The sequence below is a fragment of the Acanthaster planci genome, linkage group LG05 (genome assembly GCF_054643075.1).
Source record: "Acanthaster planci isolate LZ-2023a linkage group LG05, COTS_SCS, whole genome shotgun sequence".
Lineage (NCBI taxonomy): Eukaryota > Metazoa > Echinodermata > Asteroidea > Valvatida > Acanthasteridae > Acanthaster > Acanthaster planci.
In genome coordinates this window covers 18500556-18525976 of record NC_141781.1, presented here as the reverse complement: position 1 = coordinate 18525976, position 25421 = coordinate 18500556, and the positions used below count along the sequence as shown (strand labels likewise).

Genomic DNA, 25421 nt, shown 5'->3' with positions numbered 1-25421 from the left:
ATGGTAAACTTATGGATCGTGCTTGAACAAGGGCTTATAAACAGGTGTAGCAAGTTGTAAAATGTACGAGTGAAGTAACGTGAATGACATGGAGCGGCAAAGTGAAAAGCGATGGTAGAGGGCGCTAGACTAGATTACTGTGGGTGAGCAGCCCGAGAGGAGAACTCGAGGCAGAACAGAGAGTTATCGCTGGCTCAGATTGACGATGACTTTGGACTTGTCTAATGCCCGTGGACGTGTTGACTGTGTGTGTTTCTTCTTTAGTTTCAAGAATGTGGAGATCTGTCGTTGTTTGGTTTCTTGGAAGACTTTGTCTGCTGTTGAGTCAAACCAGTCTTGGACTTGCTTGAAGACTCCTTCAGGGACTTTGGAGCGGAGATGGTTCTCAAGTAGGCCAACTTCCTGTATCAGTCGGGACTTGGTCATTCTGGTGAATTGGATACGCTCCCGGACGAGAGAACTCCCGCAATTTTCCATGATGCGCTTGGTCTTGGCTTTAGTGATGCTCGACTCTGATGTCTCGTGAGCGCTCGGGGCAAGCAAATACATGTATACCCAGAAACCGAAGCGCAGTGCTATGTTATTCTTTGTAGAGCATCCAAGTGGACACCATGACTACACTGGCACTGCACTCACTAGGGTGTTAGAGCTTGACACGCATAATGTAATACATGCATTTCACCTGTCCACAAACGTAATGCTACTGAGTAATGGCTTCTTAGTCTGATTGCTGAATAGCACTGTAAGACTGTGCACAGTAGTATGGTCTTGGTCTTAGTCCCCGGGTGCCCCTTTGGTGGTGCACATGCTAACCATTGCTATCAATATTTGACCCTCAGCCGTTCATGAAAATGTGTCTGTGTGAATAAACCACAGTATTCGCACTTTGTAACTGGTTCCCACCTATTCTTTTCAAATTTATTAATGCCGTGAAGGGGCAAGGAACCTGCCCTTTCCCGTTCAGTCTCTTAACCCTGCTTTTGCTAATGGCGCCTGACAAACTGTCCATGTGAACCGGGGAGGTGTAAGTGCCCTTTCCATGCCCATGTTGCTTAGTTGTATTGCGTGTTTATCTACTAAGTCCACTGTTGACTCATGGAAATCTCCGTCCATGGTGTCATGTACGTGTACAGTATCCCAACAAAGTAGTAGACTTCCCCCCCGCCATGCTTTTTTATATGGTGGTGGTGGTTGTGTTGCTATTTTTCTGCAGGTCATTCGGGGTGCCTATGTAGAAGTTAGCCACGCTGTCTGAGCCGCCATACCAGGGCATGTCCAACGAGGAGGCAGGCGAATATTTCAAGAACGGCAGCGTCTTAAACAAGTCGGAGTGCTGTCCAGATAAGCTGTGAGTGCAAGGGCATCATTTCTACTCAGGCCTGAGGTGCCATTTCCTCCCCTTGGCTTTGGTCTCAAGTCCCGGACTTTGGCCATTCCGGAGCGTAACACGCCCCCTTTTTTCTGCTATTGTTATATCCAGTCCTTCAAATCAAACCAATCAATATTGAGACCGTTTCAATGTCCTCAAATCTGTCACGTCAACAAATGATTTCAGTGCAGGAGACTGTGCGTAATATCCAAGACTGAGACAAAGGGTTGGGAAATGGCTTAAGTGTAGATTGTTAACGTTATTTGTTACAACAAAATTCACTTTTTACCACTATGGAAAACTATACTGTTAAAAAGGTTTTCTCAAGTTTGAACTTCATTATGGAACTTAATACTGCAATGTTGTTTCCCGAAGATCATCAAAGCATGCATTCAGAACGGTCACTTGCTAAGGTGCACCTGACAATTTTTATTTGGAGAAACCATTTATATCTCGAAAGCAACAATTCACATTACAGACGCAAACCTTAGCCCGTAATCTACATGTATCTTGATACTGCATTGTTTAGGGAGTCCGTTTGACCAAGTACACAGACCTCACCATCCTTGGAAACGGACCTCAGATCTGTATTAATTATAATTGTTATGCTTACATGTAGTTAGTGCCTTCCATCAGACCAGTGATATCGAAACTGCCCCATAAATGTCACCTTGTACATGTACGTCAGGCCAGACAAGTCATTTGCCGGCATTGGTGCACATGCAGCCTTTGCTCTCAAAGGTGTGCAGTTCTTACAGTTGGATGGTTAGAGGCAGGCAAGGGTAAAGAGCCTGGCTAAAGGCCCCTAGCAATAAGCTGTTGGGTTCAAACGGCAAACCCTTTGATTGCGAGTCACCACGCTTAACCATATCCTGCCGGGGAGCCCCATTTCGTGTACCTTGGGTTTGTACACACAGCCGGGGTGCCCAGAATCGGACAAAAGCGCTGTGCCTTGTAACAAAAGACCTCACTCCGAACAAAAGGCAATATTTTTTTGTTCACTTATTTCTTAAGCTCTCAACTCGTACAAATGTCTTTTGTATAAAATATTTGGTAGTATATCAATTTAAAGAAACTGAACAATTATCTGACCTTAAAGAGGAATATCCTGTCACAAATTGAGCAATAATTGCCAAAAATCTAAAATGCATGAAGAAAAGTCTAATGCGGTGGTCTCGCACGCAGATCATGCGGGATTATACTTTTGGGTAGTCTTTCGGTAAAAGCCAACATAAAACCAGACTAAATCATTTTTAAGGATTTTCTAACTTCCAAGGAAATAAACTTGCAACAATAATCTTTTACGAAAGATTCTAAAGTTAAGTCTGACCTTTGCTGACAAGAACTGCGTGAGGTCACTCGACTGAATCTAAAAGCAATGGACTGCAGGTAGGTAAATCTTTGCAACGTTGTATAAACTTGAGCAAGGGGAATGAAAAGAGTGGTGCGTCAACAAGGATGCCCATATGAATGACACTGTGAAAGGTCGTTTATGAAACTCGTTTTGTAAGCATCTCCAGGTGACTTTTCCAAAATATTACTCGAGGAGGACTACCAGATTTGAGCCAGTTTTATGAAGTAAAATGTGTTTTCCTTTCTCAATTTTGTTTGCTGTGATAGACGTTCGTTGCACTCCTCAGTGGTACAGTTGTAAGTATTGAATATTTATTTTATGTTCTGATGTCATTCATTTGCATTAACATGATGATAGGGCTCTAAAATGTGAAACCTGCATTAAAGACTCCAGAGTGTAAGTACACACAATGCCAGCGGAATGTGAACAATTGGACGTGGCCCTTCAATTATGTGCATTGGAGCGTTAGTTGATGTGTCTATATAAGACACATCCTAGGTCTGGGGGAGTGGGTTAGCGTAGCCTTTTTTTCCCTTTGCACCGATGAGGCCCTGGTTCGATCCCGGCTTGGCCCAGGCTTTAAGTGCATTTGGTTTCCAGTCCATACTCGCTCTCGCCGGTTTTCTTCGGGTACTCCAGTTTCCTCCTGCCTTTTTTCTTAACTTCGTAATGTGATGCTGATTAATAAAGATTAATTAATAATGATTAATAACGTATAGTTATTGGCGTAAAAATAGCCTGAGTAGCTGAAACCACCATCATAACAAAACAACAACTACCCTACGTCAGTCATTTTTGCTGTCTTTGTTCTCTCTGCAAGCCGTTTATTTACCAGCTTTCCTCTTCGGGTTTTAGCACAATATGCTTTCCCCTTTTGCTTGTCTGCCAAGTGTTTTCTTGTAGGAGTATTTCAGACTCCCAGGCAGCTTCGTGACTTTGGACTGCAGTGTGGTGACAGACTACCAGCAACGATGGAGGCCACATGTCCAGGGCCCTTCCTAAGTGGCGTTTAACTACCACAAGAGATGACGACCGATGTCTAGCCCAGTATGGTGCCTGAACGGCACGGACACGCTTTCTACACTCTTGCGCATGACGTGTGGCTGTTGAAGGCGTGGCTATCATCTTGCACCTGAGCATGGCTACCTGATGTGTGTTTAATAGAAACAGATGCAGTGTTTTCAGCTCTGCGTCTAGCCGGAACCAAGAGCTGACGCAGGATGTGAGCAAAATGAGAGATTGAACTTTATTTTGGAGGAGGACTTGCTTTAATTGAGTAAGTAACTTTCTAGTGAGTTCATAATTTCATTGTATTTGAGTATAGACTGCCTTAACGGCTAGTCAGTCACCTTGTTAGTACATTGCCTTATGTCGTGGCGCATTCTGCCTTATAGGCACATTTTGCCTTCATGGCGTATTACTTTTAGCCTTGGTGGCGTATTTCGATGATAGTGTATTTGCATTATTGGCGTACATACCTAGCCTTGGTGGCACATTGGTTGTTGCACCTAAGTGTCATTTGGTAAATTTGCATCGATAGTTTGATTTTTTTAAATTTCGGGTGTATTTTCGAGGCTGTAAATTTGAATGTGTCGTGAATTGATTGTAACGGTGTGTTGAGACTGGAGCTCCCCCGCAGTGTACTGTTCGATGGATTGGTGGGGTAAATTTCTTTGACCTGAGTGTTTTGTGTGATTTCAAGTCTGGTTTACTTTTCAATCTTCAAAATTAGGCAACAAATTCGGCAACTTTCTGTGTCATTTTTACTGTCAGGCTCTACTCGAGTTCCCCACGCTCAGCGCAGCTGGCGGATGTAACCTTGTCGATCACTTCCCTAAGACGTGGTGCCTTGCATTGATAATCGCCGGTGTTAATTCATTGGCCTGAAGTCACGCCAGAGATATATTTTGTGTCAGTGCCGGCCCCGGCAGTGGTTAAAGCCCTTCTGGTTTCTGGACAAGTCGCTTACGCTGTAACTTTTTTCATGGTAACTAGCGGATGTGTATGGGGTGTTATAAGAAGACAGTTACGTTAGAGAGCCTAGCCCTCAAGAAACCAGAGGAATGGTGACCATGAGTCCACAATGTCGGCTTCAAAAAGAACCTGTACTCGGTTTCCGTTAAAGTATGTTGCACTGATGGCAAAGCCATTCAGATCTTCGATATGACACATAGGGGACATAAACAAAAGTTGAAGTTTAAGTTAAGTACTCAAATAATGCACTTGTCTTTCTTTGATGGTGTGTTACTCTGCGAGACATGGGAAGTGCAAAGAATTGAGACTGAGGGAAGCCAACTGCAACATCCAAAATCAGATTCGTGTACCTATGAAGAACTTGATCAATTACAAATGTAGGAGATTTTTTCCTATGTTCTCCTTACGCTATGACAACTTTGGTGATCATCATGGGCGGAGATCCCTGGGGATAATCATCCGTCACTACTTTTCAACTCACTACCGGTACACCTTTATGCGCACCCGTAGCCTGCACCACCAACTCCGCACTTGCCGGCATTACGATCTAACCTGGGATGGAGGCAGTGCTGAGCTTGTAGGATAAATACGATATTATCTCCCACGTGTGACAAGAAATCTCGGCCCATGGTTACTGTTTTCTAGTTATTAGCGCAGAAATTAAAATGATGTCCTGAACAGATAATCTTACAAGTGGTTTGATGTTCTGGATTGCCCAGAGGAAACATGTTTTAAAAATCATCAGACAGTTTACCAGTTGGCTGCTTTGCAAGTAAACTTTAATCTTTCATGCAGACTCAAATCATAGTTGTACTGACTGAAAAGATAAAACAGCAAACAGGAAGAACAGCCGAAAGGGTGAGATAATCTTAAAATAGGCCCTTTTAAATTTAAGGGGTAGGCCTAACTCTTGAAGGAGAAATGCCAATAATGCATAAACAAGGATTGGCACGGAACCCTTTTCTTTTGCTATGGTTTGGTGGTTTATCGCATTCGTCAGATTCCATGTATGACCCAAAGGTACATTAAAAGCAGGAGTCATTCTTGTTTTGTTTTTAACAACTTGATCAGAAGACTTTCCATCAAAATAAAGAACTGCGTGTTACGTGTGCAAACTTGTCTTGACAAGAAAGTTGTTTTAGTTTGAAAGGTAGGCTGTTATACCTTTCAAGACTTCATTTTAGCCTTGAGGAACCTGAAGGGGTGATCAGTGCTTTGAACATCCATTAATTGTCCGCTGGGCGAATAAAGTTGGATCCATTCAGCAGGATCAAAACTTGTCATGTCTTTTGCTATGCATGTCGAGGTCCAAAGATTTGTTTGAGACAGACGACACTTTGGGGCAAAATTGACTCCCCCGAAAATGGGAGATAATTATACGGGTGTTAGAAATAGGAGCTGCGTGCTGAATATTCACGAATTGTCAAAACGGAAGGAATTGCCATTTTATATTAACCGCCACCAATCAAAGCTCAACATGAGAGGTAAAACATTATATATTCTAAGGCCGTATATGCCTATGGCAAGAAGTCAGCTAGGGTCGCGTTGGTTTCTCCTTTAGCAGAGTTCATAAATTTCCTCGTCATCGCAACCCTCACTGCAGCATTCCTCGTTAAGGTTTCGCTTCCGGATACCATGTCCGAACAAGAATGTGTTGGCGTCCTTTGAATCCAGAAACTCTGCAGCAATGGGGACGAAAAAAAGTTTTTGTTTTCACTAAAAAATAGCTGTCTTATATTATATTCACCTTCGGCCTGACTTCGAAAAAAGTTGATTCTTCTACAAAACAACAGAGTGATTAGAAACGACGGGCCTTTTAATTAACGAAAAGGTCTTCTACAGCCTTCTTCTGCATTATGTGAACAGTCTGTCGGCAGAGACATGCCTGCATCAAGGCGAGCAAACCGGTTCCCCCCCCAAAGAAAGAGAACAAAAGGCGCAAAGTATAGACTGAAACAAAAAAGAGGGAAAATGGGATAAAATCCACCAATTTGCCCGATTTTAGTTTTTATTCTCTGTGAGCTTTGGAAAACATGAGTTTTGTGATAACAGGACAAGCAGTGTTCCTAAATTATGCAGTCTGTCTTTAGAAAAGCCTTGGCGAAAAAATGGAGGGGGCGGTCTCGATGCTCAAAAAGGATTAGTATGAAATTAGTGTTTTTATTTTTTGTTTGTTTGACAGAAGGTTTCTGATACATTTTCGTAACCAGGCTCATCTCACAGGGGATAGACAGGGCCAAGCGTTACCGGGGGATTACCTTGCCTCTCTTTGCTACACCACGGGTGAGAGACAGCATTTGAATTGTTCAGTTAACTTGATTTTTGACTTCACTACCTTGGTTGGAGACTCCACGTAATGCATGGCAAATCTCACGGTATTTTTCTTGAAGAGTCGCGCCACAGTAGTGCGGATAGCGAACCCTGCGCAAAATGGGTCCAAGATAGCCATTATATCACCTTTTATAAATTACAGGTAGTGCTTACTGATGCCATACAGCGCTGAAAAAAAGTGTTACAATATACCAGCCGGCATCAGCCTGAAGAACGACAAACATGCCAATGTCTTATACGCTACATTACACTCGATTAATGGGGTGATGTCGGAATTTCGAAATGTCTTTGAATCGAAGAAACGAAGTTATCCTCTCAAACACGGATAGATTATGCAGCGGAAGGAAATGTAGAGTCAGAGAATAATGTCGTTTAACCTGTTAATATGAATTGTTATTTAAGCCTTAAAGGAACCTAGTCATTCCCCCAAGCATGAACAATGGATGAAAATAGCGTATACTTTCCCCAGTCTTCGTTTGGTGTAACTCACAATTTTAAAGGTGTTATCTTTTAATCAAAGAAGCGAAAATGTCCCGGGGGAATTTCAAGTAAGAGGATCGTTTTGTTGAAAAGCATTTTTAAATGGATTATAAAAATTTACTGCATCAAAATACGAGCAGTGAATGTGAACTTCTTCACAAGGTCAGAAATGCTAATGTAAAGTGAGAGGGCACAATCGTTAATTTACCTCGCAATTGAAAAATAAATTACCCACAATATTGAAGTAATCCACTTTTCAAATTGCCAAATGTCAGGTTAAATTTGATTCCTTATATAGAAGTTTTCGTTTTGTAGTTATTAACTAAAATATTAACGAGTGAAGACATTTTTAATAGTTTAATATCTTGCCGATCACAAATGACAATGAGGACACTTTTGTCAGGTTACTGTCAAATATCATATTGGAATGTAAAGTGCTAAAGTCAGAAATAAGTCATTTGACATTGGACCGTGAACATGGATACGGTAAAAGCAAACAAAATGGCGATGCGGCGACGTTAGAATACGAATATTTTGGGGGATGTGTGCTGAATTGTACAAAACTGTATTAATAATAGTGACGGTATTTAACAACGGTATTTATAATGTGAATTGGATACTTTAAGGATAGAAATAAAACTTATAATTACCATCACTATCTGCTAAGGTCATTTAGGCCCGTTTCAGACGTCGTGCTTCTGCCGTGTGAAACTAAATTGAACTTGGTGCGGCAGTAGCGCGGCATAAGCACGGCGGCGGTTTCAAACGTCGAACTTAATTTAAACTATCTAGTCGAGCTTAAATACATCCAATATGGCGGACAAACACAGCAAAAAGCAATACTTTGTGCTCTTGCATAAGATTCGAGCTGCTAGAAGAAAAAAATGTTTTGCTGCAGCAGACACTTCCCAATCAGGTACTGGTTTCCCGCAGAAGCACGACGTTTCAAACCGTGCCGTGCTTGTGCCGTTCTAAACGGCAGAAGCACGGCAGACCCTGCCGTGCTAAGTGCTTCTGCCACGCCAAATCAAGTTGCCTAGCCGAACGGTTTCAAACGTCGTGCTTCTGCCATGCTAAATTTAAAAAAATCAATTTATTTAAGTTCGACAAGGCAGAAGCACGACGTCTGAAACGGGCCTTACAGATTCCAAAGGCCTTGCGGTCGTAACACCCTGCGAGGCGTTAAGTATACATTGTTTTAATGAAGTCTTCAATGGCCTCTACCGGATAGTCGCTTTTGTCACGGTGTATATAAGGCCAGAGTACCTTTATTTCCATTCCTGCTGAATTTGAAGGGGGGGTCTGTAGGCGTCAAAACTCCGGCATTCATCAACTGCCAAAGCACAGCTGTCCTCTTCCAACTATGGAATTCCATATCTGCCGTTGTGCGTCGCCCGTCGTCCGTCGTGCGTCGCCCGTGTTTTTTTTGTCGCGATTGCGCAGTGGTATTTTTAACTTTGACCCTTGATCGTTTCACATGTACATGTCCTTGTTCGATCGAACCACCATGCCTGACTCTCATTTTAGCAATAGAACTAGAAGATGTACATGTATTCGTTTTTGCAGTTGCGCCAAACTCCAATTGAAAGAAGAAATAATATCCTGACATCGGCTAAGTAACGTGTATATGAAATAATACCATTTTGGTTACATAAATAAATTAACAAAATAGACGTTTGTTACGGTAGATTGTTTTTCTCGATAACTTAGTTACTCTAGACGTAACTTTACTCGTTAACAGCCTGACTTTAGGTCTATAGCCTATGTAATATTTCTGTCGGTCCCTGCACGATATCCCACAGAACGGAATGTAAATAATAGATTATTTACAATGTTTGATTCCTTAATAGTTTTCATAAGAGACGAACTGATTCAACATTCAACATTAATATGATGAAATCTGCTGTATACTCCAAGGTAGACATGACTTTAGTTGCAGGTTGGCTCACAGAAGTCTTTTAAACAGTAACGTTACTTGTTAGCCCATAAATAATGCTGATGTGCTGGACAACCTGTTCTCATTGGTCTATCCACCATGGCATACACACCCACAAAAACCAACACGTCATATTTTCTGAAACTTAAACCAAGTGGTAATTGCCCCCAAACAATACATTTAATAAACAGTTTGTTATCCACAGCACGTCTAGTATTTCTGGATTTCTAGGTGAAATTGAGAGGACAAGATGGAATGTTTGTATCGGTTGGCAGATTTCTTCCTGGAATTTGATGAAAACAAGTCGGCACATTTTTACAGTATGCAAATTAGAATAACACTGTGGATAAACATTTTTGCTTAAATTGGATTTCCCCAAAAAACAGAGGCGATATTTTCTTGTCAAGGGGCAGGGGTGGTCTAGCATTATTGGAATTAATTATGTGACCAGTATATGCTTTGCAGGTTGGATTTGTTCTTGCCTTATTCGGAAAAAGATCTTTAGAAGTGAATAAAATCATCACATTGTCATTTGTTAAACAACGGCTTTTGCAGGTCCTATGCAACCCGTTTGATTTTTGATGGGCGACGCACGACGGGCGACGCACGACGGGCGACGCAAGACGGAAAATGGCATGTTTTGAACTGGTAAATGGCAGAATTGGGACACAACAAAAGGCAAAATGCGACGGACGACGGGTGACGGGCGACGGCAGATATGGAATTCCATACCCAACAGCCAGTATCAATGACTCTGGGATATCAGAGAGTGCCACAGGCCTGCCAGACAAGATATATGACAGGCCCTGGCTACCTGTGGCAAGCCTTGGCGTCAGCCGAGTAAAATATGCCCATGGGGCCATGTGCTGGAATTGTTTATACACATTACCATGGGACTTGGCCAGTGGCCGACTCGAATATTTTGTTTTCAGGGTAAGGGGAATCCCCGACATTTAAGGTGAATACACTAGGCTAGTCAGCATGAACAGAGATAGGATAGGCAAAAACAGGAGTTTATTGCATTTGGCCGTAAATATTTTTTAACTAAGAAATTAACAAAAACGACTAGGGAGTAGAGACTATTCGGTTGACCCAAGGTTTAAACATACATGTAGTTGGTTAAGTCCAGTCAAGCAAAACTTTGTTACTACGAATGCCTTTTTGAATATTTACTTTAAATTAAACTATAACTTTGATTAACGAGATAACTTTGCTTACACTCTCCCTACTTCTTTGGTGTCCCTGCCTGCATGGGCACTGATTTGTTGAACTGTTGAGAAAACAACCGAAAAAATCCAAATAAAAGAAAACGAAACGAAAGAGGTAGGCTTAGGCCTACATGTTACGAATTAACGGGCCATCATGTTTTTATTTGTTAAATTACAAACGCACAAAACCTGAAGAGCAAAGATGTTTGGAAAATTTCCCTTTTTTGCCCAACATGGGTTTTCAAAAATTATTTAAGTCTTAATTGGTACTTTCTGTTCCCAAAATAAAATAATGTAATAACTGCAAGGCGCACGATGTGCGGATACACTGGTTACTACCGCTAAAAGTAGCCAGAACTGCGTGAAGCCTGTGGCAGGGGGCCTGTGACGCCCGCGACAAGAATACGTTTCGAAATCCGACAACTCGAAAACATTAAACCATTAAAAAAGTTCAGAATTATTCAGCGTTCTCCCACAGAATGAATTCTTCATAATGTACAGGAAATTTTCATTTGCTTGCGTTGTTTTCTAGGTCTCGAGTGAAGCTTGATCATTTTGTTGGACCGTCACCAGGCTCTAGACCTAGAGCAATGACTGGTTGATGTGGCCCCAATACCGCTAATGCACTGCAAGCGCTGCGCTTTACAAAAAATCGCACTTCAAAACCTTGGAGAGTTGTAATAAGAAATATTTTCAACTTCGTATGGAAAAAGAATTGCTTCAACCTATATTGTTTGAAGAAACTTTAATTGTAGCTTAATCTGTTGGAAAACAGCCGGGGTATAAGAACTCCATACGCGGAACTTCAGAAGAGTTTTATAGTAGGGGGCGCAGAAACGAGAAATTAATGCAGTCGTGTGCGATCGCAGCGCGACATTTAACATGGCATAAATGTCATAACAGGATCTGTAGCACTGCATGAATAAAAAAGTGTCTTTTGAACCGGAAAAAATGAAAAAAAACTAAACTTTTAAAGGAAACTAAAACACATCAAAATATTGAAACTCACAGTTATTTTAACAACTGGAGAGCACAGTGTTGATAAATGTACGATGTATAACCTGTAAATCTTCAATACGTAATAGCGGATGCTGTCGGGATTGCCTTGGTATGTCGCTAGTATTGACCAAGGATCGTATAGCGCCGCGGAGCGGCGCAAGATGGGGAACTTCACCATGAATACGCGTAAAACGTTGTTATCACATGGGCGCCGCGACAGGCACGCAGACACATGAACGTTCACTCTCGAATGGCGCCCATGGTAATAACACCTTTATGGCCGAATTACCCATCTTGCGCCGTTACGCGGCGCTATATAATCTTTGGTATTGACTGCCGCCTTGGTTGTACGTACATAATATGAGTGGGATTGTCCATCACGTGACCAGCTCACTGTGGATTGCGTTTACATTGTATGCCGAACAGACACGTTGGCAGCTTCGCTTGATCGCAGGGAGCATGCACGAGGATCCATGGCGCCCACAGCCTGCGAGGTACTTGAGCAATGTCGTGAGTGCAGGCTAACATAGTCAGAAAGGTTTACGACATCGTCGACAGCTTTAATGAGCAATGCCAACATTCAGAAGACGAACACTGAGCCGTAAGTTGCTTTTAATAGACGCGTAACCACGAGAGAACATCAATAGAGGCTACGTGAATTATCCACTCACCTGCAATGGCGCAAAGAACCAGCAACACGATGAATCGATTCATGATGATGGTGGTGATTGTAAGCTGTTGAACCAACGGTATTAACAACAAAGGTTGCACTCAGTAGAAGAAGCAGGACACGCTGAGCCTCAGTCTGCCAAAATGTGCCAAGATTATGTCTTTATAACCAATTTGGAGGCATTCAAAATTTACTGTGGTCGAAATTGATGTACCAGGAGAAATCCATCTTATCCATTTCAAGAAGATACATGAATGATGTCTTTGTCTAATTGCGTAGCTACATAATTAGGCAAAACTAATATTGCCTGGGCTTTAAGTATATTTGGTTCTGATAAGTTTACCCAGCGTCATAAACTTGAACTTCACGAACTCTATATCAAACAACAGGATAATTTTACACAGTTCCTATAATTTTTTTAAAGGTTTTGTCTGACTTTATTTTCACTTATTTTCCGGCTTTCGATTACCAGTGTGCCGAAAAGCATTTGGGGCCTTAACCAATATTTGATTTTAACCGAGGCAAGTCATCGATCTTCTTCACCGACTCTGCGTTCACCAAAGCCAAACATATGTACCAGCAGAATAAAAATGTGAACCCCACTTGAAAAATGATCATCGAACATATCAATTAGTCCCTGAATTTGCTCAAACTAATTGCGTTTTAGTGATGAAGTTGCGCACTTTTGCCAGTTCATTGTATTTGTATAATAGTTGACGACTGCAAAATATTGACGATGCATTATTACACGCTATACATAAGCAATGTACGTAGCTAGCACCGTGTTCGTACTAGAAGGTGTCCCCCAGAACATAATGATAAACAGAACTCAAAACAAACGTTTATTTTGTCCCGAAATAATTGTTGGAAATTGTTGTCTGAGATATCAAATTTAACTTATGGTCCTTTTGAATTGTGCTAAACATTTCATTTGGAGCTCACGTTACATTGCAAAGATATTTTCAATTAAGTAACAGAACTCTGTTTGATGGAGGTTTATTTAATCTTGCGTTTGGAAGAGGAAATTAGACTGTTAACTGGTTTATTCCACAATCCTCATCGTTCGGTAAAACTGAAATTCAAAGGAACATGCAGAAAAAGGACAGAAACTTAGACCAAGAAAATCCAAAATACAAACAGGAAACCATGTAATGTACACGGGCAACACTTCAAAGGCAACGTCACAGAATCATATGTTATATTTGTAAACACCCAACGATTACTAAAGTTCCGCTGCAGAGACAATCCCATTGTGTAAGTGTACCCCATTGTTTACAGAACTGTAAGTACTGCTTTCCGGCTAAAGTGACAAGTTGACAAAACCTAAATACAAAAAATGCACGCACTACTAAATGTACCATTAATAGGAACACGATGTCTAAATATGGTAGTAGATCATTAACATTCAGTACGTCTAAAATAAAAAAATGGCGAGTGGACGTCTTCAGGCTAGCCTTGGGTGCCAACAAAAACTAACTTTAACGCCCAGAAACACACGTGCACCGTAATACAATTCTAGCGCCCCCATACTTTTGTCGTTCTTGTGCGTTGGTAAACATGAACGCCCAGCTAGCTTAGGTGTGGTGCAAACTAGCCCAGTAGAGCGAGTTGTATCGTAGCGGCCCGTCGCCGCTAGCCGAGCGAGACACTCCCATGTCCCTCGCCGCTCTGGTCCAGCTTATTAGCCTCGGTGCTCTTCGTCTCTACACAGAGCCAGTGCGGCAATTCCATCATTGCGCCTCACCACATTCTAGTCTAAGCAGCGGCAGTGCAGTCGGTACGTACCGCTAGCCCCGTCCAGCTGTTGCTCGTCACCGTGGTGGCCCCAAACAGCTCCCACCACGCCCAATGGGTCGAGTTGTGCGATGCAATATACCCTTACCGTGCCCACGACGTTTGACTTGGATTTTCAATGTTCCCTGCCAAGCCGTAGTTTTAGTAACATACAACTTTATCTTCAGCTACTCCTCATTCTTAACCACTTATGAACTCAATTAGTTGAAGCAACAGAAGACAGGTGAGAGCAACAAACTGTTACCCCAAACCTTTGTTTCCCGCTCATTTTAGTACATTTTGTAAGATTTTGACTCAGAATATCACATCCTTTGTGAAAAATAGTAAAAGCCCATGCTATCACAAGCCTGGTATTTAGGAAACGCAACAGTTTGTTGCGCTCAAGATTTGGACGGCAAAGTCATCCAGCGCTTGATATGACCCAAAGGGGACAGGAGGAAAATTGGAGTTTAACTTAAGAGCTCTCTGCCAGGCACGAGAGTGCAGAGAATGAAGATTGAGAGATGGTACGATGCCAAAATCAGATTTGTGTACCTATAAATAACTGGATCAATTACAAATTTTAGAGACTTTTTCCTTTGTTCTCCTTACACTTTGCCAACTTTGGTTAATTTTGTAAGGTCTTTAGTTAAAAAATTACAATGATGACCCGGACAGCCAATCTTACATATAGTTTGACGTTCTGCAATGTCCAGAAGATACAAGTTTTATAAATCATCACACAGAAATACCAACTGACTTCTTTGCAAGTTAACTTTAATCTTTCATGTAGACTGAAATCATTGTGCAGAACAGTTGAAAGGGAGAGATAAACTTAAAGTAGGCCCTTCGTAGTAAGTCTTGCTAATTTAATTTAAGAAGTAACTCCTGGAGAAGAATTGCCAATAATGCATAAACATAGATTGACATGGAACCTTTTTTTGCTATGGTTTCGTGGTTTATCGCATTCGCCAGTTTTCATATATGACCCAGAGCACATTATAGGCAAGAATCCTTCTTGGTTTTTTTTTTACTTTATCTGAAGACTTTCCATCAAAATAAAGAACCGTGTGTCATGTGTGCGAACGGAAGTACAGAGTCGTCTTAAGAAATTTATTTTAGTTTGAAAGGCAGGCTGTTATGCGTTTCAATACTCCATTTTAACCTTGAGGAACCTGAAGGGGTGATCAGTGCGCTGAGCATCCTTTAAATGTCCCTTAGGAGGAGGAAAGTTTGATCCATTCAGTAGGATCAACACCTGCCATATTTTTTTGGCTATGCATGTCGACGTCCAAAGATTTGTTTTGAGACAACCCCCAAAATGGGAGGTAATATACGCGTTAGAAATAGGAACTGCGTGCTGAATGTTCACGACATGTCAAAAAAGGAAGCAAATGCCATTTTGTATTTACTATTCAATGAAGAAAACCACCACCTATGAGTATGAGTGGGAAAACATTATTTGTTGTAAGGCTGAATATGAAGATGGCAAGAAGTCAGCCAGGTTCACGTAGGTTTCTCTTTTAGCAGATTTCATAAATTTCCTCGTCATCGCAACCCTCACCGCAGCATTCCTCGTTAAGGTTTCGCTTCCCGATACCACGTCCGAATAAGAATGTGTTGGCGTCCTTTGAATCCAGAAACTCTGCAGCACGGGTGACGAAAAAAATGTGTTTTCACTAAATGCCTTCTATTATCTTCACCATCAGCCCTACTGATGAAAAAAAAATCGATTCTTCTACAAAACAACAGGGGCCGTTTAATTAATGAAGAGGTCTTCTACGGCCATTTTCTGCACGACGTTTACAGTCTGTTGGCGGAGACATTCATGCATCAAGGCGATCAAGCTGGGACCACCAAAAGAAAAAAATAGAACAAAAGGCGCCAAGTTCAAACTGAAACAAAAAAGCGTGAGAATTAAATCCACCAATTTATACCCGATTTCAGTTGACATTTTTTGTGAGTTTTTGTGACAGCAACGGGACAAGCAGTGCTTTACCTCTGCGTTCCTAAATTATGCAATCTGCCCTTCTTGGAAAAGCCTTAATGGTGAGAAAGTGGAGGGGGCGATCTCAATGCTCAAATTGGATAAATGTAAAATTAGTGGGTTTTTCTGTTTGTTTGACTGAACGTTTTTTGAGACATTTGCGTATCCAGCCTCGTCTCAAGGGAATAGACGGGGCCAGCGTTCCCATGGGGGTTAACCTTGCCCCTCTTTGCTACGCCACGGGTAAGAGACTGCATTTTTGACTTAAATACCTTGGTTGGAGACTCCACGGAACGCATGGCAAATCTCACGGTATTTTTCTTGAAGAGACGCGCCACAGTAGTGCGGATAGCGAGCCCTGCGCAAAATGGGTCCAAGATAGCCATTATATCACCTTCTAAAAATTACAGGCTGTGCTTACTAATGCCATACACTGCTGAAGAAAGTTATAGGTTGACAATATACCAGCCAGCATCATCCTGAACAACGACAAGCACGTCAATGTCTTATACGCTACATTGCACTCGATTAATGAGGTGACGTCGGAATTTCGAAATGTCTTTGAATCGAAGAAACGAAATTATCCTCTCAAACATGGATAGATTATGTAGCGGAAGGAAATATAGGGTCAGAGAATAACGTCAGTTTAACCCGTTAATATGAACTGTAATTTAAGCCTTTAAGGAACCTAATCAGTTTTCCCAAGCATGAAAAGTGGATGAAAATATTGTTTACTTCCCAAGTCTTTGTTTGGTATAACTCGCAATTTTAAAGGTGTTATCTTTTAATCAAAGAAGCGAAAATGTTCCGGGAGATATTTAAGTAAGAGGGTTATTTTGTTGAAAAGCATTTTTAAATGGATTGTAAAAAATTACTGCATCGAAATATGAGAAGTGAGTGTGAATTTCTTGACTAGGTCGGAAATGCTAATGTAAATTGAGAGGGCACACTAGCAATTAAAAAATAAATCATCCACAAAACGGAAGGAATTCCAATGACCAACACAAAGGGAGGGGGGTTCTCTTCGCCCCATATCTAGTATCATATGCCGTTAGGACCAAGCTTCCGCCATTTATCAACTGCCAAGCCACAGCTATCCTCTCCAAACAGCCAGTATCAATGACTCTGAGACATAAGAGAATGCCGCTGGCCTGCCAGACATGACATATGACAGGACCTGCATGGCTAGCCCTGGCAAGCCTTGGCTTCAGCCGATTAAATACTCCCATGGGGCCACGGGGCGAAATTGTTTATACACATTCCCATGGGACTTGGCCAGGGGCCAACTTGAATATTTTGTTTTCTGGGTCAGGGGAATCCTAGACATTTAAGGGGACTACACTATGCTGTTCAGCATGAACAGAGGTAGGCAAAAACGGGAGTTGATTACATTGGCCGTATTTTTTTTCATGAAAAAAAATAGCAAAAACGAATAAGGCGTAGAGACCATTTGGTTGAGCTGAGGTTTAAACATAGGGCCTACATGTGTTTGGTTAAGTCCAGTCAAGCAAAACGTCGTTCCTTATTAAAATATGCAACGATAGTACGAATGCCTTTTGGATATTTATTTTAATGAAACTATATACGAGATAACTTTGCTTACACTCTCCCTCCCTCTTTGGTGTCCGCGCCTGGATCGCCACTGATTTGTTGAACTGTTGAGAAAACAACCGAAAAAGTACAAATAAAAGAAAACGAAGCGAAAGGGTAGGCTTACAAGTCACAAATTAATTGGTCTTCTGGGCCATTATGCTTTTATTTGTTACATTACAAACGCACAAAACCTGAATAGCAAAGATGTTTTGAAAATTTCCGTTTTGCCCAACTTGAGTTTTCAAAAATTATTGAAGTCTTAATTGCTAATTCGTGAACTCTCCTCTTGGTTCCCAAAAGAAAGTAAAGTGAAGCGACTTCCAGGCGCACGAAGCGCGGATACACTGGTTACTACCGCTAAAAATAGCCAGAAATGTGTCGAACGCAGGGAGCCTGTGACGCCCGCAACAAGAATACGTTCCGAAATCCTACAACTCGAAGTAACGATTAAAAAAATTCAGAAAATCAGCGAGTTCTCCCACAGAATGAATTCTTCATAAGGTACAGGAAATTTCCATTTTTGTTGGGTTCTTTTCTAGGTCTCAGTGCATGTGTTTCCAACGGTCGAGCAAAGCTTGATAATTTTGTTGGACCTTCACCAGGTTCTAGAGCTAAAGCAATGGCCAGTTCATGTAGCTCCAATCCCGCTAATGTACTGCAAGCACTGTGCTTTACAACAAATCCCACGTCAAAATCTTGGGGCGTTGTAATTGTAATAAGAAACATTTATGGCTGGGACTTTGGCATTTTCAACTCTGATTGAAAAAAAATTGATTTAATCTAAATTGTTTTAAGAAATTTATTTATACCTTAATCTGTGGGAGAACAGCTGGGGATATAAGAGCTTCATATGCGGAACTTCAGAAAAGTTTTTTATAGCAGGGAGTGCTGATATGGGAAATTAATGCTGTCGTGTGCGATCGTGGCGTCATAACAAGACAAAATAAATGAATAAGAAACTATGGTCTTTTAATTAATAATAACCCTCAAAGAGCCAGACTTTTTTGGCCTTGTCACAGCCAGGGGGGGGGGGAATCTGCCCCCTCCATCTCCGCCTTACGATGATGTACTTCAATGAAATTTGACAGTGTCATAGAGGCATCCATACTTATCATCTGTGTGAAATTTCATCTAAGTTAATTAAGTCTTTACATAATTATGACTAATTAATTATTTATGGTAGGATACCACTCTGTCCTGCTGTGTACAAAGTCATTGTAAATTTCACATCTCGCTTCACCCTGCCTTCTAATATTCGTCGCCGAGAGAGAACGCCACGTCCGATTTTCATAAATTTGGGGTCAAAATGAAGCTAAAACACTGGAAGAAATTGTTGTAAGGTATTAGCACGCAGAAAGTAATCTTAGAGACGCCTGTATAAAAAATCACCGGGCTGGGGGCTCTTTGAGGGTAAAACGGGAAAAAAATAAAATTAAAAAACTTTTAACGGCAACTAAAATATGTCAAAAGATTAAAACTCATAGTTATGGGGTTGATCAATGTACAATTTGAAATCTTCAAGGAGTAACATACGTGCTTTCAAGATTGCCTTAATATGTCTCTAGTATTGACTGCTGCCTTGGTTGTACGTACATAATGCACATCCATAAAGAGAAAACAGAACACTGTATCCGATGAGTGCGATTGTCCATCACGTGACCAGCTCACTATGGATTGTGTTTAAATTATCTGTATGTTGAACAAACATGTCGATAGCTTCGCTTTTTCAGGGGGAGCATGAACGAGGATCGGTGGGGCTTACAGCCTGTGAGGTGCTTGAGCTATGCCGGGAGTGCAGGCTAACATAGTCGGAAATGTTCACGACATCGTCGTCGCTCTTTCGTTCCGGGACCAATAAACAACTTTAATGAGCAATGCCAACATTCAGAGGACGACGCGTAACCACGAGAGAACACCCATACAGGCTACGTGAATTATCAACTCACCTGCAATGGCGCAAAGCAGCAGCAAAACGATGAATCGATTCATGATGATGGTGGTGATTGTAAGCTGTTGAACAAACGGTATTAACAGCAAAGGTTGCACGAGAAGAAACAGTACACGCCAAGCCTCAGTATGCCAAAATGTGGCAAGATCATGTCTTTAAAAGCAATTTTGACCCAATCCGAAGTTACTGTGGTCGAAATTGATATACCAGGAGAAATACTTCTTACCCATTTGAAGAAGATACACGTACTCAAATGATTTTTTTGTCAAATTGCGTCGCTATATAATTAGGCCAAACTAATAATGCCTGGGCTGTAACTATTTTTGGTTCTCATAATTCTACCCTGAGTCACAAACTTAAACTTCACGAACTCTATATCAAACAACAGGATAAGGTTACACAGTTTCTGTGAAACAAATTTAAAGGTTTTGTCCCATTCCCTTTCATTTAATTTCCGGGTTTTAATTACAGCTATGCCAAAAAGAAATTAAACTCTTGACCAATATTTGATTTAATCAACTGAAGGCAACGACTTTTTTCAACGACACTGCGTTTACCAAAGTCAAAGATATATACCAGCAGAATAAAAATAATTAAACAAAGGTAGCTAAATGTGTCCCTGAATTTGCGCAAAATAAACTGCGTTTAAGTGATGAAGTTGTGCACTTTTGCCAGTTAACTGTATTTTGAGTTTACAATAATTGTTGAATGTAAAAGATTGACGATACATCATCACACGATGCAATGTACGTAGCACAGGATTCACCTTGCAGGATGTCCCAAAAAGAATGAGGATGAACAGAACCAAAACTAACGTCTATTTTGTCCCGAAAAAAATTGTTACAAATTGTTGTTTAAGATATCAAATTTAACTCATTGTGCTTTTGAATTGAGCTAAACATTTCAATTGGAAGTCATGTTGTATTGCGGAGATATTTTCAATAATGTTAGAGAACTCATTTAGATGGAGGTTTCCTTCATTAAACTTGCCATTGTTTGTAATCAATGAATATAGATCCTAAATTCAGAGACTTTCTTTATAAATATTGCATGTACATGTATTACAGTGTTGAAGAGTTAAGGTTCAAAACAGCCCACGTTTTCTAAGTTTTCACACGACTTTTGGTTATAGGGACCTTATCTGAAATTAGATTTGCTAAGTCCTGTCAAGAGCCTATTTTAGGGATTGACAGCTTATTTATACATGTCATACCTTTTCCAAAAGTCCTTTTGCAAGCTGTTTGGTGGTGCCAGTAGAGGTGTAGGTTGTTCAGAAAGTTGTTATGATAACGTCATCCAGAACTGTGAATTTTGTTTAACATAGTTACTGAACAAGTTCTCACCAGCATGAAATTCACCGGATATGTAGAAACTAACTTCCTTATTTTTCTTTATAAAAGAAGCCAAAATGACGTCGTCATTTGTCACGTGACGTGTGAACATGCGTTGACTTATATGGTAGGCCAATATCTCCCGAACTACAAATTCGGCAACGTTGTAATATGCCATAGACCAACACCACAGGTGTGAAAATTGCTTTTGCCTGATCCCACGTACATGTAACATTCTTAAACACTCTATACTCAGTGCTTGTCCAAAAGCTTAGGAAAAAAATCACAAGCTCACTCAGGTGGGACTCGAACCCACGACCTCCTGCTTACTAGTGCAGACGTCTTGACCACTCGACAACCGAACTTGCCGGGGTCGGCTGGCTGATCTCAGTCAGGTGAAGCAGCGGGTACCGCGAACTATTTTCAAGGTGTACTTTACGTGAAATGTACTTTGAGCAACGGAGGCCATGTTACCCAAAAGAAAAAAGAGGAATACCAGTATTTTGAGAAACAATTAAAGGCGGTTTTTGATTTATGTATTATTTTCCTTCCTTCCAAAAATGTCTGAACATTCATTCATTCGTTATTTTTTCCACATCAGGTAACAACAGTGTCACTGTAAACATTAATATTGACTTAATCTTACATTAATAATTTCCCTTAAACTGAATTGGAACCAGTAGGATAGACTAATACATAAGATACATGTACAAGAGATACGATGTGGAAGGAGATCCCCAAGAAGAAAGGCTTGACGAGTAGGGATGCCCTTGAACTGAAGACGTTAGAATTAGCTAAGGTATAAAAGACGAGTAACAATAATAACATACCAAATGACACTTCAATGCCAATTTATCAAGCATTACAGGAATTAGGGGTAGTAAAGTGGTAGCCCATTTGAGTAATTACTCAGAGCTTGAATGGCTGGATAGAAGGAAGGTCTTCAACCTAAATTTAAACACAGGAAGACTGTGGCTGCTGGCCAATGAGTTATTTAAGGAATTCCATGGCTTGGGGCCTTCATGTTTTATGGAATGTAGTAATTCGTGCGAAGGAACTATGAAATACTTTACACTGCTGGGTAAAATGGTGAATGCTTTCATTTTGGCAAAACATGTGTTTTATAGAATTTGGGAGTGTGTTATTATTTAAACGGTACTATTTATTTAAACGGTATTATTTAAACACGTCCACGGGCATTAGACAAGTCCAAAGTCATGCTTGATTGGGTTTGAGTTTCCACAGTAGTGAATCAGTCAGTTCTCCTCGTTTCTGTGCATCCCTGAGTTTCTCCGTCAATCGTTTGGTGACTTTGTTAGTTGGATCTTTAGTGACTTCACTGTATGCTCCATCTTGTAGAATGTTGGCAATCTTGACACAATAGTCCACCTGGTCCAGTACCACTGTGGCATTGCCCTTGTCTGCTCGAAGGATGACGATGGACTGGTCCTTTTTCAGATCTCTGATTGCAGAAAACTGCTGCTTGGAGAGGTTTCGGGTGGGTAGTTTGGTGTCATCTAGGCAGACTTTGACACGTTTACGTAGCAAGCTGGCACGTGGTGGTTCAAGGGATTTGGCCAAAACCTCAGTCTGAGCCACTATGATCTTGTAGGGCAGGCAGCTCTTTGGGTGTAACTGCAAAGTTGAGGCCCATGGCCAGTATATCTGTTTCCGTAGCTGAGAGTCTTGAGAGAGTGAAAGGGCAGTGTACATCCTCGGAATCTTAAGCTGCTGGAGATCCTGGAGGGAGTCCTTCCATTTCACCCATTCCCCGGACTTCTCTTTGGGGAGGGGCGCACCCCAGTCACGAGAATCACGGTTGAGTTCTCTAAGAATAGAGCGGCCCTGGATGCTCACTGGTGCGGCAAAACCAAGGGGGTCAAATAGGCTGTTGATAGGAGACAACACCCCACGTCTGGTGAATGGCTTGTCACTGGTTGCCACTTGGAACGTGAATGTGTCTGTAGACAAGTCCCACTGAAGGCCTAAGCTTCTCTGCGTCGGAGGGGGGTCTTGTCCGAGGTCAAGGTTCTGAAGTTCCTTGGCAAGGTCATCACAGGGAAAGACTTTCATGACATCTGCGCTGTTTGATGCGATTTTGTGGAGACGAAGATTTGATTGAGCTAACATGTTTTGTGTTTTTTCCAGCACATCTACAGCCTCATCAACACTGGGGAACGATTTTAGTCCGTCATCCACGTAGAAATGACGATCGACGAACAGTCTTGCATCACTTCCATACTCATCTTCTCCCTCAGCAGCGGTTCTCTTGAGTCCATAGATAGCTACGGCAGGTGACGGACAGTTACCGAATACATGAACTCTCATGCGAAACTCGAGGACTTCTCCATCCAAGTCATGGTCTCTGAACCACAGAAAGCGGAGGTAGTCACGGTGGGTATCCTTGACAAGAAAGCTATGAAACATCTGCTGGATATCAGCAACAACTGCAATTGGTTCAGCTCTGAACCGAATGAGGACACCCAGGAGAGTGTTGTTGAGATCTGGACCCTTGAGTAGTACATCATTTAGGGATACTTTGTTGTGTTGAGAGCTGGAGTCGAACACGATCCTGATTTGCCCTGGCTTTTTTGGATGGTAAACGCCGAAGCTTGGGAGATACCAGCGTTCTTGATCTGGCTGGAGTGGAGGAGCTAATTCTGCATGATCATTACTGAAGATCTTCTGCATGAAATCTATGTAGTGGTCTTTCATCTCAGGTTTCTTGAGAAGTGTACGACGAAGAGACATGAGTCGGTTGAAGACTTGCTGTCTGTTGTTCGGAAGACGTTGCCGATGAGACCTGAAGGGGAGTGGGGCTACCCAACTGTTGGCGTCATCCTGGACAAACTCCTTACTCATGATGGATAGGAAAAGCTCATCCTCGACTGATGCTGCCATCCTGTAGTCATCAGGAGATTCTTTGAAGATCTCAAAACCTGCGCTGGCCGACTGTCTCTTAGGAACACACTCGAAGGTCTCGTCTGTCAATGTTTCTTTGACGTGAAGCTTGTTTCTGCATGGCGTCAGGCAGGTAGGCCGGCCGTTGTCCAGTATGCTAGTCTTGTAGGCATGGACTTCAGGCTTGTGTGCTCCGCCGAGGCACACATCTCCAATTACTACCCAGCCCAAATCCAAGCGTTGAGCGTACGGTGCGTCTGGTGGCCCGTTGCACTGGCTTTGAACCTTGTGTGCCTGAATGACGTCTCTGCCTAGCAGCAGGAGAATTTCAGCTGACGGATCTAGTGGCGAGATCTTATTGGCAATGGCCTCCAGGTGAGGGTGATGACTAGCAGCTTCTGGCGTCTGGATTTCGTCCCGGTTGTTGGGGATGGCATCGCACTCATTGAGAGGTGGCAATGAGATGCTGACTTCACCATCCAGTGACTGTAAGGTAAAGCCAAAGGCTCTCCTTCCATGAGTATTTGTTGTTCCAGAGCATGTACGGAGTGAGTACGGGGATGAGTTCCCATGGATGTTAAACATGTCGAAGAAAGTGGATCTTGCAAGGGAATGATTGCTCTGGTCATCAAGCATGACATACACTCTCTTCATTTTGTCAGGTTGCCCTTCTGGATAAATACTGGCTAGGCATATCTTGGCACATGATTTCCCCTGCACACCTTTTCCACAAACCGCTGTACAAGTCGAGGTTGTCAAGGGAGGTTCTGGACGAGCTTTCTCCCCGCCGTGGCTCTCTGCATTGTGCCCGAGATCCTTTTGTGCCCAAGGGGGTGGGCCATCATGAAGGGCTGACACGTGACGGTCACTGTCACACTCTGTGCAATGAATGGCAGCCTTGCACTCTTTTGCCTGATGAGCAGTGGAAGCACAGCAGCGGTAGCAGATGGCATGTTCTTTCAGGTAGGACTTCCTTTCCTCTAGTGGCTTTCCCCTGAACCCACGACATTTTCTAAGTGAGTGAGGTTTCTTGTGGATAGGGCATTGCCTTTCGGGTTCCAGTGGCGTATTTGAGGCAGACGACGGAGCAGTGGTTCTCTCTATCTCAGTCTTCTGGACGGAAACCGGAACCCTGGGTTTGGATCGGTTAGGTGTAGGTTTGTCATTCACAGATGTGGTCATAAAAGACGGGAGGAGTGAGAAGCTTGGGTCGTTCCTCATCTCTGCTTGTGAGTAGACGAAACTGACCAAAAAGGAAAAAGGGGGGAAGGGAACGCTGTGCTGTTCCTTATACATCGAGCCTTTTGTCATCCACTTCTCTTGAAGGTAGTGTGGAAGTTTCTGGACAATTGGACTTGTTCCTCTGGCTGTATCTAGGAAATTGAGGCCAGGCAATTTACCCTTCGAGTTTTGCCGCCCGAACTTCAGTGAGAAGATCCGCAAGCTCCTGTAGTTTCGTGTATTCTCTGTTTCCTATCTTAGGAAAGTTCTCCAAACGTGAGAAGAGAGATACCTCAATGGCCTCCGGAGACCCGTATTTCTTGTCGAGCCGTTGCCAAACCAAGTT

The 25421-nt window shown here is 42.1% G+C and overlaps 2 protein-coding genes and 1 long non-coding RNA gene across 3 annotated transcripts in view; 1 reads left to right on the top strand and 2 right to left on the bottom strand.

Moving 5' to 3' along the window:
• The window catches only part of LOC110988704 (uncharacterized), a 91640-nt gene that overhangs the window by 26998 nt on the left and 39221 nt on the right, over nucleotides 1-25421 (top strand). Inside the window, exons 4-5 of the long non-coding RNA XR_015425130.1 lie at nucleotides 1214-1348; nucleotides 2990-3999. This is a non-coding gene — a long non-coding RNA (uncharacterized LOC110988704). The remainder of the gene's footprint in view (nucleotides 1-1213; nucleotides 1349-2989; nucleotides 4000-25421) is intronic.
• On the bottom strand, nucleotides 5460-12479 carry LOC110988694 (insulin-like peptide IlO1_i1). Its single transcript, XM_022252473.2, has 4 exons — nucleotides 12323-12479; nucleotides 10663-10714; nucleotides 7033-7118; nucleotides 5460-6376 (listed from the first exon to the last, which is right to left on the bottom strand). Exons 1-4 carry the CDS (start codon nucleotides 12363-12365, stop codon nucleotides 6255-6257), a joined length of 303 nt encoding a protein of 100 aa, XP_022108165.2. The 5' UTR covers nucleotides 12366-12479; the 3' UTR covers nucleotides 5460-6254.
• Nucleotides 14855-19762, bottom strand: LOC147799170 (insulin-like peptide 02). The gene is made up of 4 exons (XM_087136419.1): nucleotides 19621-19762; nucleotides 17685-17736; nucleotides 16354-16439; nucleotides 14855-15739 (listed from the first exon to the last, which is right to left on the bottom strand). Exons 1-4 carry the CDS (start codon nucleotides 19661-19663, stop codon nucleotides 15618-15620), a joined length of 303 nt encoding a protein of 100 aa, XP_086992545.1. The 5' UTR covers nucleotides 19664-19762; the 3' UTR covers nucleotides 14855-15617.